Raw genomic sequence first — 15909 nt, 5'->3', positions numbered from 1 at the left:
GTATTCCTTCTATTAGATACCTTGGAGAGATTCCAAATATAAAGCCAAGAGAAACCAGGTTTCGGGTTGTCACAGTCCCCCCAACCCTTTTTTTCTTTTTGGTAAAAGAACAATTCTCTAAAGTAGCAAACATAATCGCAGGGGGGGGGGGGTTCACATTTTAGTATTATGCAGTTAATGTATTTAAACAAAATGCTTAAGGTTTTAACCGTAACCTATCTGGAAGCTTTCAAATTTTTTATTGTTGTTTTTCTTTGTGATACTAGGGATTTGCCCCCAGTGCCCCTGCAAGCTAGGTAAGTGCTCTACTGTTGAGTTATATCCTAGTCCTCTTTATTTTTTGAGGTAAGTTCTCAACTACGTTGCCCAGGCTGTCCTCAAACTTGTGATCACACTTCTGCTTCAGCATCCCAAGTCAGTGGGATTACAGGCAAGTACCACTGCTCAAAGTTTGAGTAGAAACTAATCTTTGGTTTTGATTTTAAACATAACAGCCAACCTATATCTCATTTATTTGTGATTTTTTTCCAGAAATCTATACACCAAAGCATCAAACAAGAGCAATCTGAAGACTTAGGATAATTTCTTTTAAGTATATGTGCAGAAAAGAATTAACATAGCAGTCCTGGAATGGCTCCTTAGAAAAACATGATTGCAAAACTGTCCTTTTAGCTGGTATCTGGTAACTCTGGTTATAGGAAAGTTCTCACCAGCATAACTGATTAGAGTGGCTCAACCTACCTATGCTGTTTATGGAAGCACTAAGGTTTATGCTGAATACCCGATTTTCTTCTTTAAATCTGGAATGGTATTAAGTGTCAAGAGAGTGCATAGGTGACAATCCTCCAATAAAATCTCTAGGCAATGGGTGTCTAATGAGTTTTCCTAGGTAGATAACAAATCATGATTTGTTACTGGAGGAATTAAATACACCCTATATGACTCCACCGGGATAAGACTCTTGCTTGGTTTGCTCTGGACATTTCCTTGTGTCTTTTCATTTTCCTGATTTTCATTTTGTAGTAGGTCACAGCTGTGAGTCCTTCTAGATAATCTCCAAACCCACAGGTGGTCTTGGGAACCCTTGGCATGATGCATGTATTTTACAAATTCCTGAAAGTACCTCCATTGAATTCTCATAATTCAAGTTGACATTTTCCCTTTTATTTGCACAACTAAGTTAACTATGTATTTAAAGCACCCAAAGTTTCACTAATTCTGAATACAAAGAAAGTTGAAAATAAATTACTGAAACTTACAGAGAAAGAAAAATGGAAAAGAAAGTGTCTTGCTCAGATGAAAATTTAATTGATTTTTGGTTTTCCTCTTCTAATTTCTAAATATTAGACTGATTTTCCAAAAGGCTTTCTTAGAATTATAAACATATGGAAGCTTAAAATGTCCAAAAATAACTCAATTTAAAACATTTTTTTTTTAAAGAGAGAGAATTTTAACATTTATTTTTTAGTTTTCAGAGGACACAACATCTTTGTTTGTATGTGGTGCTGAGGATCGAACCTGGGCGGCACGCATGCCAGGCGAGCGTGCTATCACTTGAGCCACATCCCCAGCCCAAATAACTCCATTTAAAGGCAGAGACCAGGTTAGGGTTGTGGCTCAGTGGTAGAGCGCTAGCCTAGGACAGATGAGGGCTGGGTTTGATTCTCAGCACCACATAAAAACAAGTAAACAAGAACAAATAAATAAAGGTTAAATTCTTTAAAAAAAAAAAAAAAAAAGCAGAGATCAGTCTGGGGTTGTGGCTCAGTGGTAGAGCACCTGCCTCACATGTGTGATGCTTTGGGTTCAATTCTCAGTACCACATGTAAATTAATGAATAAAATAAAGGTTCATAAATAATTTAAAAATAGGGCTGGGAATGTGGCTGAAGCGGCAGCGCACTCGCCTGGCATGCGTGCGGCCCGGGTTGGATCCTCAGCACCACATACCAACAAAGATGTTGTGCCCGCCGAAAACTGAAAAATAAATATTAAAAAATTATCTCTCTCACTCTAAAATAATAATTTAAAAAAATAATAATAATTTAAAAATATTTTTAAAAAAGGGCAGACATCATGTTCCCTACTTTTGAATCCACCTGGATTCAACATTGTGACTGTTATCTACCAACCAGTATAAGAGTAATGATTATTCTGACTTCTAAATGCCACAAACCTCTATCTTGTTTTATTGGAACCCTAGTGCGCTGTGAGAAAGCCCAAGCCGTCATGAAAAGAACTATATGGAGAGGAACGTAACCTTCCCACCCCACCCAACTTCTTAGCCATGTAAGTAAGCCATCTTGAAAGTGGATCCTCCAGCCTCTAATCAAGCCAAGGTTGAACAAGGCAGAGACAAGCCATGAAGCCTACCCAAAATGCAGAACTGTGCGGAAAGTAAGTGACGAAGTTATTTTAAGACACTCAAAATTTGGGGTGAATTGTTAAAAGGCAATAGATTACTGACAAAGTATATCACATCTAAAATCAGCACTTCTTAGTACAGTTTAAGATAAACATCTAACATTTCCCCCCTAAAAAATTCTTGATTAGTAGCATATGCTACTCTAAATCAGTTATTATTTGAGTTGCCATTGTGGTTTATTTTTTAAGGCAGTGTCAAATCTAAACCCACAGGCTGTTACATGCCTTACTATCAACCACTCCCATATAAATTCTAGGATTTTTGTTCTATTACACTCACTTTTTCTCTTTCTCCTTTCTTGTTTTTATTTTCTAAATAAACTACAAGTTGCCTTTTAATGGGTGAGGTAAAGCAAAATCTCAACCAGAGATTCTATTGAATTCAATATTAATTATTTTAATGAAACAAAGAGTCCAATGTTACTCCCTACTTAAATTACACCAGATTTATTTGGTTATAAGTCCCTTCATTCTTATACATGATGGTTATTCTCTTTTTTTGAACATACCAGCATGACTGAGATCTGAAAATATGATAGTCAACAAAAACACGAGCACCACATAATTTTGGGAGACTTTTGACCATAATTATAAACTCTGGTATTTTTTAAACCATGTCCATCATTTAAAAAAAAAAAAAAAAAACATGAAACATATCCCCACCTCTCTAATGAGGCAATGTAGCCTAGTGAATGCCCTCTTAATTTTATGCTCATAAACTTCCTAATTATATGTTGAGAAGATATTAAAAGGGACTGGGATTCTGGATATTCATTCACAAAACAAAAAATAAACGAATTTGGGTCCCACCTCATATCACAACACAAATATTAACTCAAAGTAGACTTAAAGAGCTAAAATTAAAAAAACATGGGAACAAAATCTGTGTGACATTAGATCACGCTATGATTTCTCAGATATGCCAACAAAGACACACCAATAAAAGAGACTGATAAGTTGGACTTCACCAAAATTAAAACCTTCTATACTTTAAAAAATACTACCAAGCAAATGAAAAAAAAAATACTTACAGACTTGAAGAATAAAATTTTATTTCTGCTAGAATATATATCAGCCTCAAAAAGGTTTAAATTAGTCAACTTCTTGGATCACTGTGAAGTCTTAGATGGCATTATCACCCTCCTTTATTAACCTGCCAATGAATAATAGTCCTCTAAAGTGGATATGACAATTTATATTTCCATCACTGGATAGAAGTTCTCCCATTTTTATCAAAATGTTATATTGTCACTTTAAATTTACCTTCCTAAATTTTTTTATATTTAAGAAATACTTAGGGCTCAATATGTCTGGTACTAAGAACATTACAAATAGTAATCCATTTAAATTTCACAATATAAGTAAGAGGTAGGTACTATTAATATCACTGTTTTACACAGAATATAAAGCAAAGCACAGAACGGATAAACAAACTTGCTCTGGTGATGAAACTGGTATCAAACTCATTCTGGGTCCAGAGTCTATGTTCTTTAAGATTGTGCAATGTTGCTTCTTATTATTACTTCAAAACATTGTATCTTTTTTAAAAAAATTTTTAATTGTGGATGGACACAATACATTTATCTATCTATCTATCTATCTATCTATCTATCTATCTATCTATCTATCTATCTATCTATCTATTTATTTATTTATGTGTGATGCTGAGGATCAAACCCAGTGCCTCACATGTGCCAGGCAAGTGCTCCACCACTGAGCTACAACCCCAGCCCCCAAAACACTGTCTCTTAATCACAGATCAGTTAACTGTTTAGGTTTGCCTAACAATTAACATATAAGAATTTTCCGGGCTGGGGTTATGGCTCAGTGGTAGAGCACTTGCCTGGCACATGTGAGGCACTGTGTTCAATCCTCAGCACCACATAAAAATAAATAAATAAAATAATGTGTCCACCTACAACTAAAAACAAAATTTCATCACAGCATAGTAAAGGCAGCTAAATGAAATGAATCATACCTATAGTGGAAATATAGGTATAAATATAAACCAAGCAATCATTTAAAACATGGGGCTCTGAATAAATAGGATCAGTATCCATAAAAGAAGAATGACCAGAGAACTTATGCTTTCTCTGTGTACATACATCAAGGAAAGACTATATGAATTTACAGGGTGTCTCCAGACCAAAAAGGAAGCCCCCCCATCAGAAATGAAAAAGGTCAGAGCCTTGATCTTGAACTTTCAGCTTCCAAAATGAGAAATTTCTGTTGTTATCTATTTTGTTATGGCATCTCAGGCTGCCATAAGATTTGACTCTTGGGCTGGGGATGTGGCTCAAGCGGTAGCGCGCTCGCCTGGCATGCGTGCGGCCCGGGTTCGATCCTCAGCACCACATACCAACAAAGATGTTGTGTCCGCCAAGAACTAGAAAATAAGTATTAAAAATTCTTTCTCTCTCTCTCTCTCTCTCTCCTCTCTCACTTTAAAAAACAAACAAACAAAAAAAAAGATTTGACTCTCATGTATAGATAACATATAAACAAATATACTGTGTAAATTTGGTTAGTGATACAAAACCATGATTAAAAGAAACTAGTGGGAGTTAGAAATTATTTTAGGTAGAGGTGCCAGGGAGGTTTTTCCAAAGGCATTTTATTTGGCAGAAATCTGAATCAAGTGAAGTAAGGGAGTGGAGTCTGGTGGAAATCTATGGGAAGTTCCCTCCAGGTGAAGGGAAAAGCAAGTAAAAATCCCTAGAACAGGCCAATGTTATTGAATGGTATGATTAAGCAAGGATAGGAGAAAAGAAGAGAGTAGTGATGGCTCAAATGGTATGTTATGCTAAGTATTTTAGATTTCATTTCAAATAAAATGGAAAAGCATTTTTGATTAGGCAAGTAATATGGTCTGATTTACAATTAAATTAGGTTAAAGACATACACAGTTCATATGGGCACAGGAGTGTTGTATTTGCACATAAAAAACCCTTAATAATAAAACTTCCTTCTAAAATTAAATAAAAAGTCCAACTCCCATTTATTTGGCCTGAATCACTCATGAAGGACCTTGAAATGTATAGGTCTATTGAGCTAGATGAAAATAGGTTGCATGTTCAGACTAAATTATAGAAAGTTCTAGAAAAGAGCTTTAATACATTGAACCAAAACACACTTCAAAGAGAAGCACACCAAAAATGTTCTTGATGAGTGGCTAAAATGTGAAAAAGCCTGGAGTGAACTGTTGTACAGCTATCTAAAATCCTGAGTGGTTTCCAGAGATGACTCCAACAGGCCTACACACTGTATCACTTCTTCTTCTAACATCTTCCAGAGAAGGAAATATGAATGCCCTAAAATACCTATTCAACTACACACTTTTGGTGTAGTTTACTATTTAAATATGTACAGGTTTTGGGTAACTGTAGGCCTGCATTCACCCATGTAATTCAAGAGCCAAGAAAAACTAAACCAAAAATCTTACTCCTTTCATACCTCCAGCCCTATCCTCCCTTCTTCTTAGCTTCAGAATAGATTCTGATCCACAAAAGTAGATGAAAAGTTTAGAGACATATAGGAAGCAGGCATAGTGGTCAAGAATACCTATAAGGTGAATGCAAGCCCTAAGTTCTGACACTTAAGTATGCTAGTGTTGAGTTTGGCTTCAAAAGAAAATGACAATTCACTCCCCCTTTATCCTATAAGCATAATATCATTACTACTCAAACAAAAACTGATTGCCCTATCCCACTGCATCAATAACAATGCTCAGAAAAAAAGTTTCCATAATTGAACAAACATCTATGTGTAACTGAGTAAGTAAAGCAGACCAACAATGGAAAAACTCACATAAACATCATTTTTAACCTGGCCACTGAGCTATCTACCTATGTTTTTAGCTGCAGGATAAAAATAGGTAGGAATAACAAGGGGAAAATCTTTTGTAAAAAGTAAGCTCATTCACAAAAAATAAAAATTCTTTTGAGAATTTTAGGCAATCAATATTTAAGTAAATCTTTCCGAAAAGCAGACAATATACATAAAAATTTTAACCCACAATAATACAGAATATGTTTTGTTCCATGAGTAAAAACATCAATTAGAGCACTGGTTTCATTGATGTACTTCAATACTAGAAAAAAAAAAACAAAAAAAACCCCCTATATCAAACATAATTTTTAAAATGCCTGCATTATATTCTTTCTGCATTATGGATAAGAAAAATGACTGCTAAAATTTAATTCCCTTATATATTCTAAAAAAAAAAAAACTTTTGAAAAAGATTTTGCACAAGATGGCCTTGTTCCAAGCTATAAAAATGGGTAAAAGGGAAAGAAAGGGTGAGTAATTCAAACATGTTCCTTCCCTTCCCAACCACTGAGAAAAAGTGTTACCAGCACAGACACACATAAGTAAGATAACATCCAAACAAAACGGTTGTTCAATATCAGTAACTCCACAATTCAGTTTATCATAGAAAGGTAGTATTTCGGAACTTGAGTTTTGTGGTTATTAAAAGGAAAATGCCATTAGAATTTCTGAATCCATTACATGAAGGTAATCGAAAGTAAATTTACTTACTTTAGCAATCTGCAGCAACACAATGCAGTGTTTAATAGATTCTACCATGCTCTATAAAAACAAAACACGGATTTTAGGATCTTACTTTAAATAAAATGGTTGCATAATGTTGAAGCTTAAAAATACAAAAAAAATCAGTTCAAATGCGAAAGTCTATACTATATAAAAGATGCCCTCCTCTTGAGGATATCCCATGATTAGTCTGTCAGGTAATGTCAGAAGGCTAGTACACTATATAAGTCGAATCTCAATATATTTTAATTACAAGAGAATATACACAGGTTGAGCATTCCTAATCCAAAAATTAAAAATAAAAAATCTAGCTGGGTGTGGTGGCTCACTCCAGTAATCCCAGATGCTCAGGAGGCTAAGGCAGGAGGATCGTGAGTTCAAAGCCAGCCTCAGCAATGGTGATGTGCTAAGCAACTCAATGAGACCCTATCTCTAAAATAAAATACAAAATAGGGGTGGGGATGTGACTCAGTGATTGAGTGCCCCTTAGTTCAAGCCCTAGTTCCACTCCCCCCCAAAAAAATAAATCCAAAATCTGTAACTTTTTGAATGTTGACAGGATGCCAGAGTATAAAATTCCATACTTGATACAATAATATTTTGTGCAAAAATATTCTCAAATCCAAAATACCCCAAATTAGAACTACTTCTGGTCCCAAGCATTTCGTATAAGAGATACTCACTCAACCTACACTAGTGAATGAATATTACCTTTTATCCAAGGATCTCAGGCAAGACCAGAAATAGATAAATTGGTACATCAAGTCAATTTCAATTACAGGGATTATTTTATTGGTTTAAATTCCTCTGGATGCTAATATAATTCTTAAAACATCCCTGTAAAAATCCATAAAAACTAAAGCCTCAATTGTTCTTATCAATATCAGCAACTTAATACAGAGATAACATATACAGCACTTTATAATACAGTCAGTTTATCAAACACATAACTTACATTTGTTGTTTCTTTGAGAGTTTCAATTTTCTGTGAAAAAATAAGTTTAAACAAAAATAATTAGAGATATAAATATACTAGTTTGTTTTTGCTGATTAGTCATAAAGAATTTTACTAGAAATGTATTCATTATTTTAAGCAAATGTAAAATTATGAAGAAAGTACTTGATTATATTTTTAAATCTAAACAGAACATTAAAATTAAAAACTCAAGACATTTTTTGGTTAAACCGTCTTAAATGGAATTCATATGATTCAATTCAAGATTTGTAAGACTAATATAAAACTTTCAATTCCTTTTTTGAATACAAGATTTTTTTTCTGTAGGTTTCATTATGTAATTTTAAAATGTTTTCTTGCAGAATCATCTTATCCTTTCCAAAACTGTTTTAAAAATGACAGTGGACTGGACTGATGAAATTTAGAATTAACGGTAGGTGAATTAGAACCTGAGTCACTACTATTAACAAGTCTTAAAGGGTCAAATGTAAGGATACAGTCAAAAAAAGGGAAAATAATAACAACAATATTGCATCAAGAAGTCTAGCCAGGAGAGGGAAAATACTAATTTAGAAAAGAGAAAACAACCTGGAGGCAGTGGCACATGCCTATAATTTCAGTACTAGGGAGGCCAAGTTCACAGGAGGATCGTGAGTTCAAAGCCAGCCTCAGCAAAAGTAAGGTGCTAAGCACCTCAGTGAGACCCTATCTCTAAATAAAATACAAAATGGGGCTGGGGATGTAGCTCAGTGGTTAAGTGCACCCGAGTTCAATCCCTAGCACACCCCCGCCAAAAAAAAGAGAAAACAATATGCAAACTACAAAGTAGACACCAGAAATCCAAGGATGGGAAGAACAGTAGAACTATAATTAAAGCATGTTTCCTTATATGTCAGTTGTTTGTTCTGACAATTCTTGCCCGTTTATTTATTTGTATCTCAAGTGACCATATGTATATTTAATAAAATATACTTTCCACCTTCAACACATTATATATGAGAGAACTTACAAAACAGGAATAATATTAAAGTTTTGTATACTAATCTTTTAATTACAAAACCATAACAAAAACTCACTAGAAAATTCCCATAAGGTTCACTGACAGTACTATTACAATAAGTCAATAATACTATCATAATAGTCAAAATACTGATTGGTGTATCTGTTATTTTCCAAAAGGCTTTTTAAAGTCAAAATCACGGTGATTTAAGTTACCTTTCTCTGTTCATCATCTTTACAGTTTTGAAGCTTGTCATCAAAAAGCTACAGGATTAAGAATTAAAAAAACAGGTTATAACATCAATCCACTTTAGTGCACTGTATACAGTTCCTAAACACAGAAGCAAAAATTCTTAAACATATTTCTTCCATAGAGATGTATATGCATTTTCAATATAGCTTATATTTTTGGCATTGTATTAAGTTATGTTCCATCATGTGATTGACTGCAAACAGTAAAAGTCAATCATTCAGGTAGAATTACAAAGAAAACACACCACTCTTAAGAACTTAAAATATCAATTCAAACTCTGCTCTGTCTGCTTTGTCTCCCAAGTTTATCAACACTCCCTTTCTTCCTAAGACCTCTGCTTTTAATTCATTTTAAAGTAGAAATTAAAATAATTTTGTAAATAGTGGAACATTGCTTTTAATCTTTTCAAGCAGTATAATTAAACTTCCAATTACTTGGAGACCAATATTCCCCTAAATTGCAGTTTAATTATTTATCTTATTTGTATCTACTGGGAACTGAAGATGGGTGTAGGGAATACCTAGGAAGATAACATTAAACCTAGATCTGAATTTTCTAAATAAACAAACAAATAAGTAAATAAATAAGATAATTTACTCTGCAATGATAAAAGATAGATATCTAAGCTGTCTCGCCTACACTTTTCCCTAAAATTAAAAAAAAAAAGGTCTGAGAGACTGAGCCACTAAACCTTACCAGTTTCATAGAAATTTTAAACAGAATATGAATGTAAAATAAGCCAAGTCTTATTTTCTTCTAATTACATCTAGATATTTACCTTTTCCTTAATGACCAAAAAGCACATTATGTAAATATGCTCTTTACCAATATAGAAGTCAGCTTTAAAACTGCTGAAGAACCATATGAGGACTATAAATTCATAGCAAGAAAGAATTTTTACTCAAAATCAGACTCAGTAACATTATGTCTTTATATCAATTCAATATATAAACTTATGTCATACCTTTAGTTGTTCTATCAAGATTTGTAGGTAAGCATCTGCCTCTGTTAGTTTCTTGTCAAAGTCTTGGACACTAGGAACAAATCCTGAATCCAAACCCTAGAGAAAAATAAAATTTGCAATAAATCTAGCAGTACCCAAGCAATGTTTAATAAAACAAAATATTTCAACCTTCATAAATGAAAACATTTTGTTTTTTAAAAAGAAATAGTACTTTTACAGAAATATTTGTTTTCTAAATTCTCCAAAAATAATGACACATCAACTTTCCTCTCAGCTTCAAGTGCTACTCTAGTCTCATCAATTACATGTGCAAATGGCCAAATGAAGATTTAACCTGCTCTTTAGAATCAACTTTTTTAACCAACAACCCATAATTGGCTCTCATTCACCACAAGAACAACAGTGACTTAGCTAAAGAAACATAAAAACTACCTAGAATACTATTTACCCATTTTTTTGTTGTTGTTCAGTACATTCCTCTATTCCCTTAATCTTAACTTCATATTCTCACTGTTTAGTTCTCCCATTCCTTAACATTCTCCATCAGCTCTGTATCTCCCTTATTTAAAAAAGAACCTTAGGGGCTGGAACTATAGCTCTGTGGTACAGCACTTGCCTAGCACTTGTGAGGCACTGGGTTCCATCCTCAGCACCACACAAAAATAAATAAAATATAGGTATTGTGTCTATCTACAACTAAAAATTCCTTTTTTACAGTTATTCTATTAAAAATTTAAAAAGAACCTTAAAATCCTCGCTTCTTCTAACATGCCCCTTTCTAAATGAAAGTGACAAAACTTCTCTCCTAATTAAGTTCCCTACTTACTTTCACCCTTGGCACGAACACTACACTCTGGACATGGTGTAAATGTTTACTTATTTAGAGGACCCACTTATTTCTCAGTTTAAAAATTCAGCCATGGTATGTTCTACTTTTTGTCACATAAACTTTAAATTCCAGGAGAACATGAATTTCTATGTTTTAACTTCACTCAAAGGTTCTTAATCAGCTCTGCCTGAAAAACACATCAATCCTAGATATAAAGAACAAAACAGGGGGCTGTGGATGTGGCTCAAGCGGTAGCGCGCTCGCCTGGCATGCGTGCAGCCCGGTTCGATCCTCATCACCACCTACAAACGAAGATGTTGTGTCCGCCGAGAACTAAAAAATAAAAATATTAAAAATTCTCTCTCTCTCTCTCTCTCTCTCTCTCTCTCTCTCTCTCTCTCTCTCCTCTCTCACTCTCTCTTTAAAAAAAAAATTCTCTCTCTCTCCTCTCTCACTCTCTTTAAAAACAAAACAAACAAAAAAACAATCATTTTAAAAAAAAAAAAAGAACAAAACAGTTGAAGAAAACAACATTATCAGCTTACCAAATAGGCATGCCCAGTTGTCACATAGTTAAGCAGGGGAATAGGATAAGGAAATATTACTACCAGAATCCTAACCCAAGCCAGGCTTGGTGGCACACCCCACAAGCCCTAGGGACTTGAGGGCTAAGGCAGAAGGATCACAAGTTCCAGATCAGCCTCAGCAACTTAGCGAGACACTCAGCAACTTAATGAGACCCTGTCTCAAAAAAAAAATTTTTAAGTATTTTTTAGTTGTAGTTGGACACAATGTCTTTATTTTTATGTGGTGCTGAGGACTGAACCCAGCGCCTTGCACGTGCTAGACGAGCACTCTACTGCTGAGCCAACCCCAGCCCTTGTCTCAAAAATTTTAAAATTAAAATTAAAAAAAAAAAGGACTGGGGTTGTAGTATCTCCCATAGTTCAGTGGTAGAGCACCTTCTGAGTTCAATCCCCCGTACCCACCCCCCAAAAAAATAAATAAAGAGTCCTATCCCAACTACATAACTCCGTATACTAAATGGGTGAATATAGGAGGAACAGCTCAGCATACCTATCTCAAAGTTGACCTTTTCTTATCTTCTCTTTCAATCAAAAAATTGATTCTAGATGAGCTCATTTTCACATTTCCCACAATATAGTAAACCGAGGTTAAAGTTTATATTACAGCAATACTTCATCTTTGCACATATAACACTTCTATTAATAGTATTAAAGCATTTCACAGCCATTATCTCAAAACAAATTGAGATGGTTGGGTCTTATGGAAAGGACAGTGGGTTGGCAAACCTAGTTTCTAATTTTGGCTCAGGCCCTAAAAAGGCACCATGGCTCTCTATCTAACCTTCTGTCTTCTTTCTACCTCCTCCTCCTCCTATTATTATTGCGGCAGCTATTACATATGCCAAAGACAATGACAGCCAACACTATCAATTATTACTCTTGCTATTGTTGTTATTCTCAATCTAAAATTTGGATTCTGAGCCAAAACTTAGAATTTTACTAAGTCCTGTTAAGAATGTGGTAGGAAAAAAAAAAAACAACTTGTAATTCTTTTGTTTTTCAAAATTCAAAGGAAATAAATCTGCCTATTCGTTTTTTCACATATATGTAAAAAAAAAAACTGCTTGAACCAGTATATATGTGATATTATATATGAAAAAAGCAGTTTAAGAACAAAAAAATCATAACAAACAATGTACACACAATCTAGATATATTTATAAAATTTGGTTAAAGATCTTCATTTTTTAAATAGATAATCTAAAGAACTTTCTATTAGAAACATTTGATTTGTCAAGTATAATAAAGATGAAGAAAAGGAAAGATAAACATATAACATTTCATGGATATTATAGTAGAAGGGAGCTATTTCTTTCCCTGTTATCATGCTACAGAAAAATTAGAAGGAATGCTTGGCCTGGCTTTTGTTTTATTCTGTTTTTCACAGAATATTATAACATGATTATCAATGATTTAACTAAAATCAGCTACATACATCATTCTTGCTAAATATTTTAAAAGATCAACAACATATTCATAAGTGAAAAGGTGAGGCATCTACGTGAGAGGGGAAATATAAACTTTAAGACTCCCTTTTGAAACCATTTAGAATTACCACTATAAAAGTCTGATTAACATATTCTATTGAACAAATCACTATTAGATTAAAAATCTTCCAGGAAATAAAAAGAAACAAATTTACATTACCTCAATCTGAATCCTATAATTAATTCTTTAAAAATGATCCTTTGATGTTGCTAGAATCATATATGAACCTCACTCATCTCTCCTCTCAATCCTGAATCTGAATAGTCTTCCGAAACTTTCCTTTACTTTAAGAATAATCTCCATGCTTTTCAATATCCAATATTCAAAGATCTACTCAAACCATTTTTCTTCAGGTAATATACAATGGAAAGTTTCATAATGACAGTTATCAGAATTGGCCTAACCTCTTTTGCATAGTAATCCATAATTCTGCATGTACTCAAAAAGAAAATCCTTTAACTCTTCTACAACTGATAACATATACAAACTTATCAAAAAAAACTTATAATTAAACTGTTAATAAGAATGTACTAGAAAAAAAGTATCACAAGTTTCATTATCTGTCACCTACTCTAACTTTCCATTCACAGAAGTTACTTTTATAATGTCTTTGAGTCTCTAGTCTTCATTTGAATCTCTTGAGATAATAGAGACTATTTCATAAAAATTATCTTGAATTATCTGTTCCTCTTTCCATTCAACATTTAGAACACTGAGGCACTGCATTTAATCATAATAATTCTTTTCAATGGAGTTTTATTTTTAAACAGGACTAATACAATCCTTTATCACACTGAGGGTGTTCTGTCTTCCCCTTAAAAGAACTGAGAACAGGGAAGGACTGCACACTTCTTGAGATCAAGTAGTCTGACAGCAGATATACATTCTAATATTCTGGTCATGTTTTATGGTTACACTTAATGGTTGATTTCTCTAAAAGATTATATGAAGGGCAGGCATGTACCATTCAGTCATCACTGCATCCTGCAGTGCTAGCTCACTGTTGCAGTGTTAAATGAACACATGCAGCCTGGCTGCAGCATCTGGCAACTGTCAATCACAATACCAGTCTTCCCCTAGTTTCTTTTGCCTTTCTGTTCTGATTCTCTTTTCCTTTCTCTGTTCCCTCCCTTCTTTTCTCCTCTATCCATGTTCTTCAGCAGTTAACTGAAGTGATTATGTTAAATTGTTGGCAATCAGGACCAAAGAGGTTATTGCTCCTTAATTTGTGTCATAGCCTATAAAGTGACAATTTCTGTAGGGATTCACTTACAGTTTAAACACTGCAATTATAGGGAAATAAATACAAATTTTCTTCATTTAACAAGAAATTGAGATAGAAAAATCTCCATAGAAATTAAATTTCAATCTAATCATAAAAATTAGAAATATATATAAAGAAAAAACCCCACTTATGGGTTAATATACTAAAAGCAAAATAGTCTCTAGCTTTCAAGAGTTCTTTGCTAATAAAGAAAACTAAGGGGCTGGGATTGTGGCTCAGCAGTACAGCGCTCACCTAGCATGTGTGAGGCATGTGTGAGGCATATGTGAGGCCCTGGGTTCGATCCTCCGCACCACATAAAAATAAGTAAATAAAATAAAGATATTGTGTCCAATTACAACTAAAAAATAAATATTAAAAAAAATTTTTAAAATAAAGAAAACTAAAATAAATACATAGTCATGGTGAATAACAGATAATTCTTTATCAGTCATGATCTACACATCCAGTTTAACATATAGAGAGAAAAACGTCAAGCCCAATCTACAGGAACCGCTTTTCTCAGAAAGGACTTAAAAGCTAACAAATCAGTAAAAATTAAATCAATTCCTGATAAATTACTTTAGCTGGGACACTAAACACTATTTAAAATGTATACTTAAAAAAAGAGAGAGAGAGAGTGAGTACTACAAGGGAAGTCCTTAAAACTGCCTGAAGTACAAGCTGCTTTGGAGAGATACTCCCTTAAGTAAAACTTCACAGGAGACAACTTTTGAGACAGGCAGTAAAAGCTTTTAAAGTAATTCCTGTTAACAGAGGAAGAGAAATGACACTGGAAGTAAACGTCATTTAGGGTCTTCTTGAGATCAGAATCAGGAAATTAAGAAATTTATGGTTAACTTGTGTAACAACAGGAAGGCTTAGTAATAATATTGTTTAAAGAATTTCACAAGCAAGCCACCATGGTGCACCCCTGGAATCCCAGCTATTTTGGGAGCTAAGACAGGTAGGAGGGTGGGAAGTTCAAAGCCCGTCTTTAGCAACTTAGCAAGACCCACCTCAAAAAATAAACTACCTCAGTGGTAAAGTGCCCCTGGGTTCAATCCACAGTACCAATAAATAAGTAAATAAATAGATAGATAGATAAAATTATAACAGGTGAGAATTTTCATATCAAATCTTACTTCTCAGTGAAAACTTAAAAGAATTAAGTACTCTATCTGCAGTACTTTCTCTTAATCACAGGACAAAAAAACATATATAATATGTTGCAAAAAGAGGAAGGAAAATACTGTAAGTCTCAAAAAACTTTAGAATAACAAGAAAACAGGGTAAGCTGTCAGTAGAACTGTAAAAGAAAAAAAATAGCTTAAAAATTCAACAAAGATAAAATACAAAAGAAAACAGCCTCAGTAAAAAATAAATGACATGGATATGAATAAAAGTAGATGATTTCTTGAAATTAGTAAAAAAAACATACCTTATATTTAATGATAACTTTACAAGAATGCCATTTTGATTAAAATATAAGTTATTTGGAAAGTTTCTGTTAACAATTAGCAATTTGAGATGACATGCATCACAAATAAGCTTTCATCTAATGAAAGAAGTATAGGATATACTTACAATTGAATCA

The 15909-nt window shown here is 33.7% G+C and overlaps 1 protein-coding gene across 8 annotated transcripts in view; it reads right to left on the bottom strand.

Moving 5' to 3' along the window:
* Osbpl9 (oxysterol binding protein like 9) overlaps window positions 1-15909 on the bottom strand; it is a 141634-nt gene that overhangs the window by 29320 nt on the left and 96405 nt on the right. For 7 of the 8 annotated variants that reach the window (XM_013358926.4, XM_005326079.4, XM_005326081.5 and 4 more), the window contains 4 exons: window positions 10146-10241; window positions 9145-9192; window positions 7930-7959; window positions 6963-7013 (listed from right to left, as the gene is read on the bottom strand). In XM_013358926.4, coding sequence (XP_013214380.1) covers window positions 6963-7013; window positions 7930-7959; window positions 9145-9192; window positions 10146-10241 — 225 coding nt within the window. Of the gene's footprint in view, window positions 1-6962; window positions 7014-7929; window positions 7960-9144; window positions 9193-10145; window positions 10242-15909 lie in introns of those variants that run through there. The other variant, XM_021726842.3, reaches the window with a different exon arrangement.

This window comes from Ictidomys tridecemlineatus, chromosome 11 (genome assembly GCF_052094955.1).
Source record: "Ictidomys tridecemlineatus isolate mIctTri1 chromosome 11, mIctTri1.hap1, whole genome shotgun sequence".
Classification (NCBI taxonomy): Eukaryota; Metazoa; Chordata; class Mammalia; order Rodentia; family Sciuridae; genus Ictidomys; species Ictidomys tridecemlineatus.
This window is presented reverse-complemented; position numbering and strand designations above follow the sequence as displayed.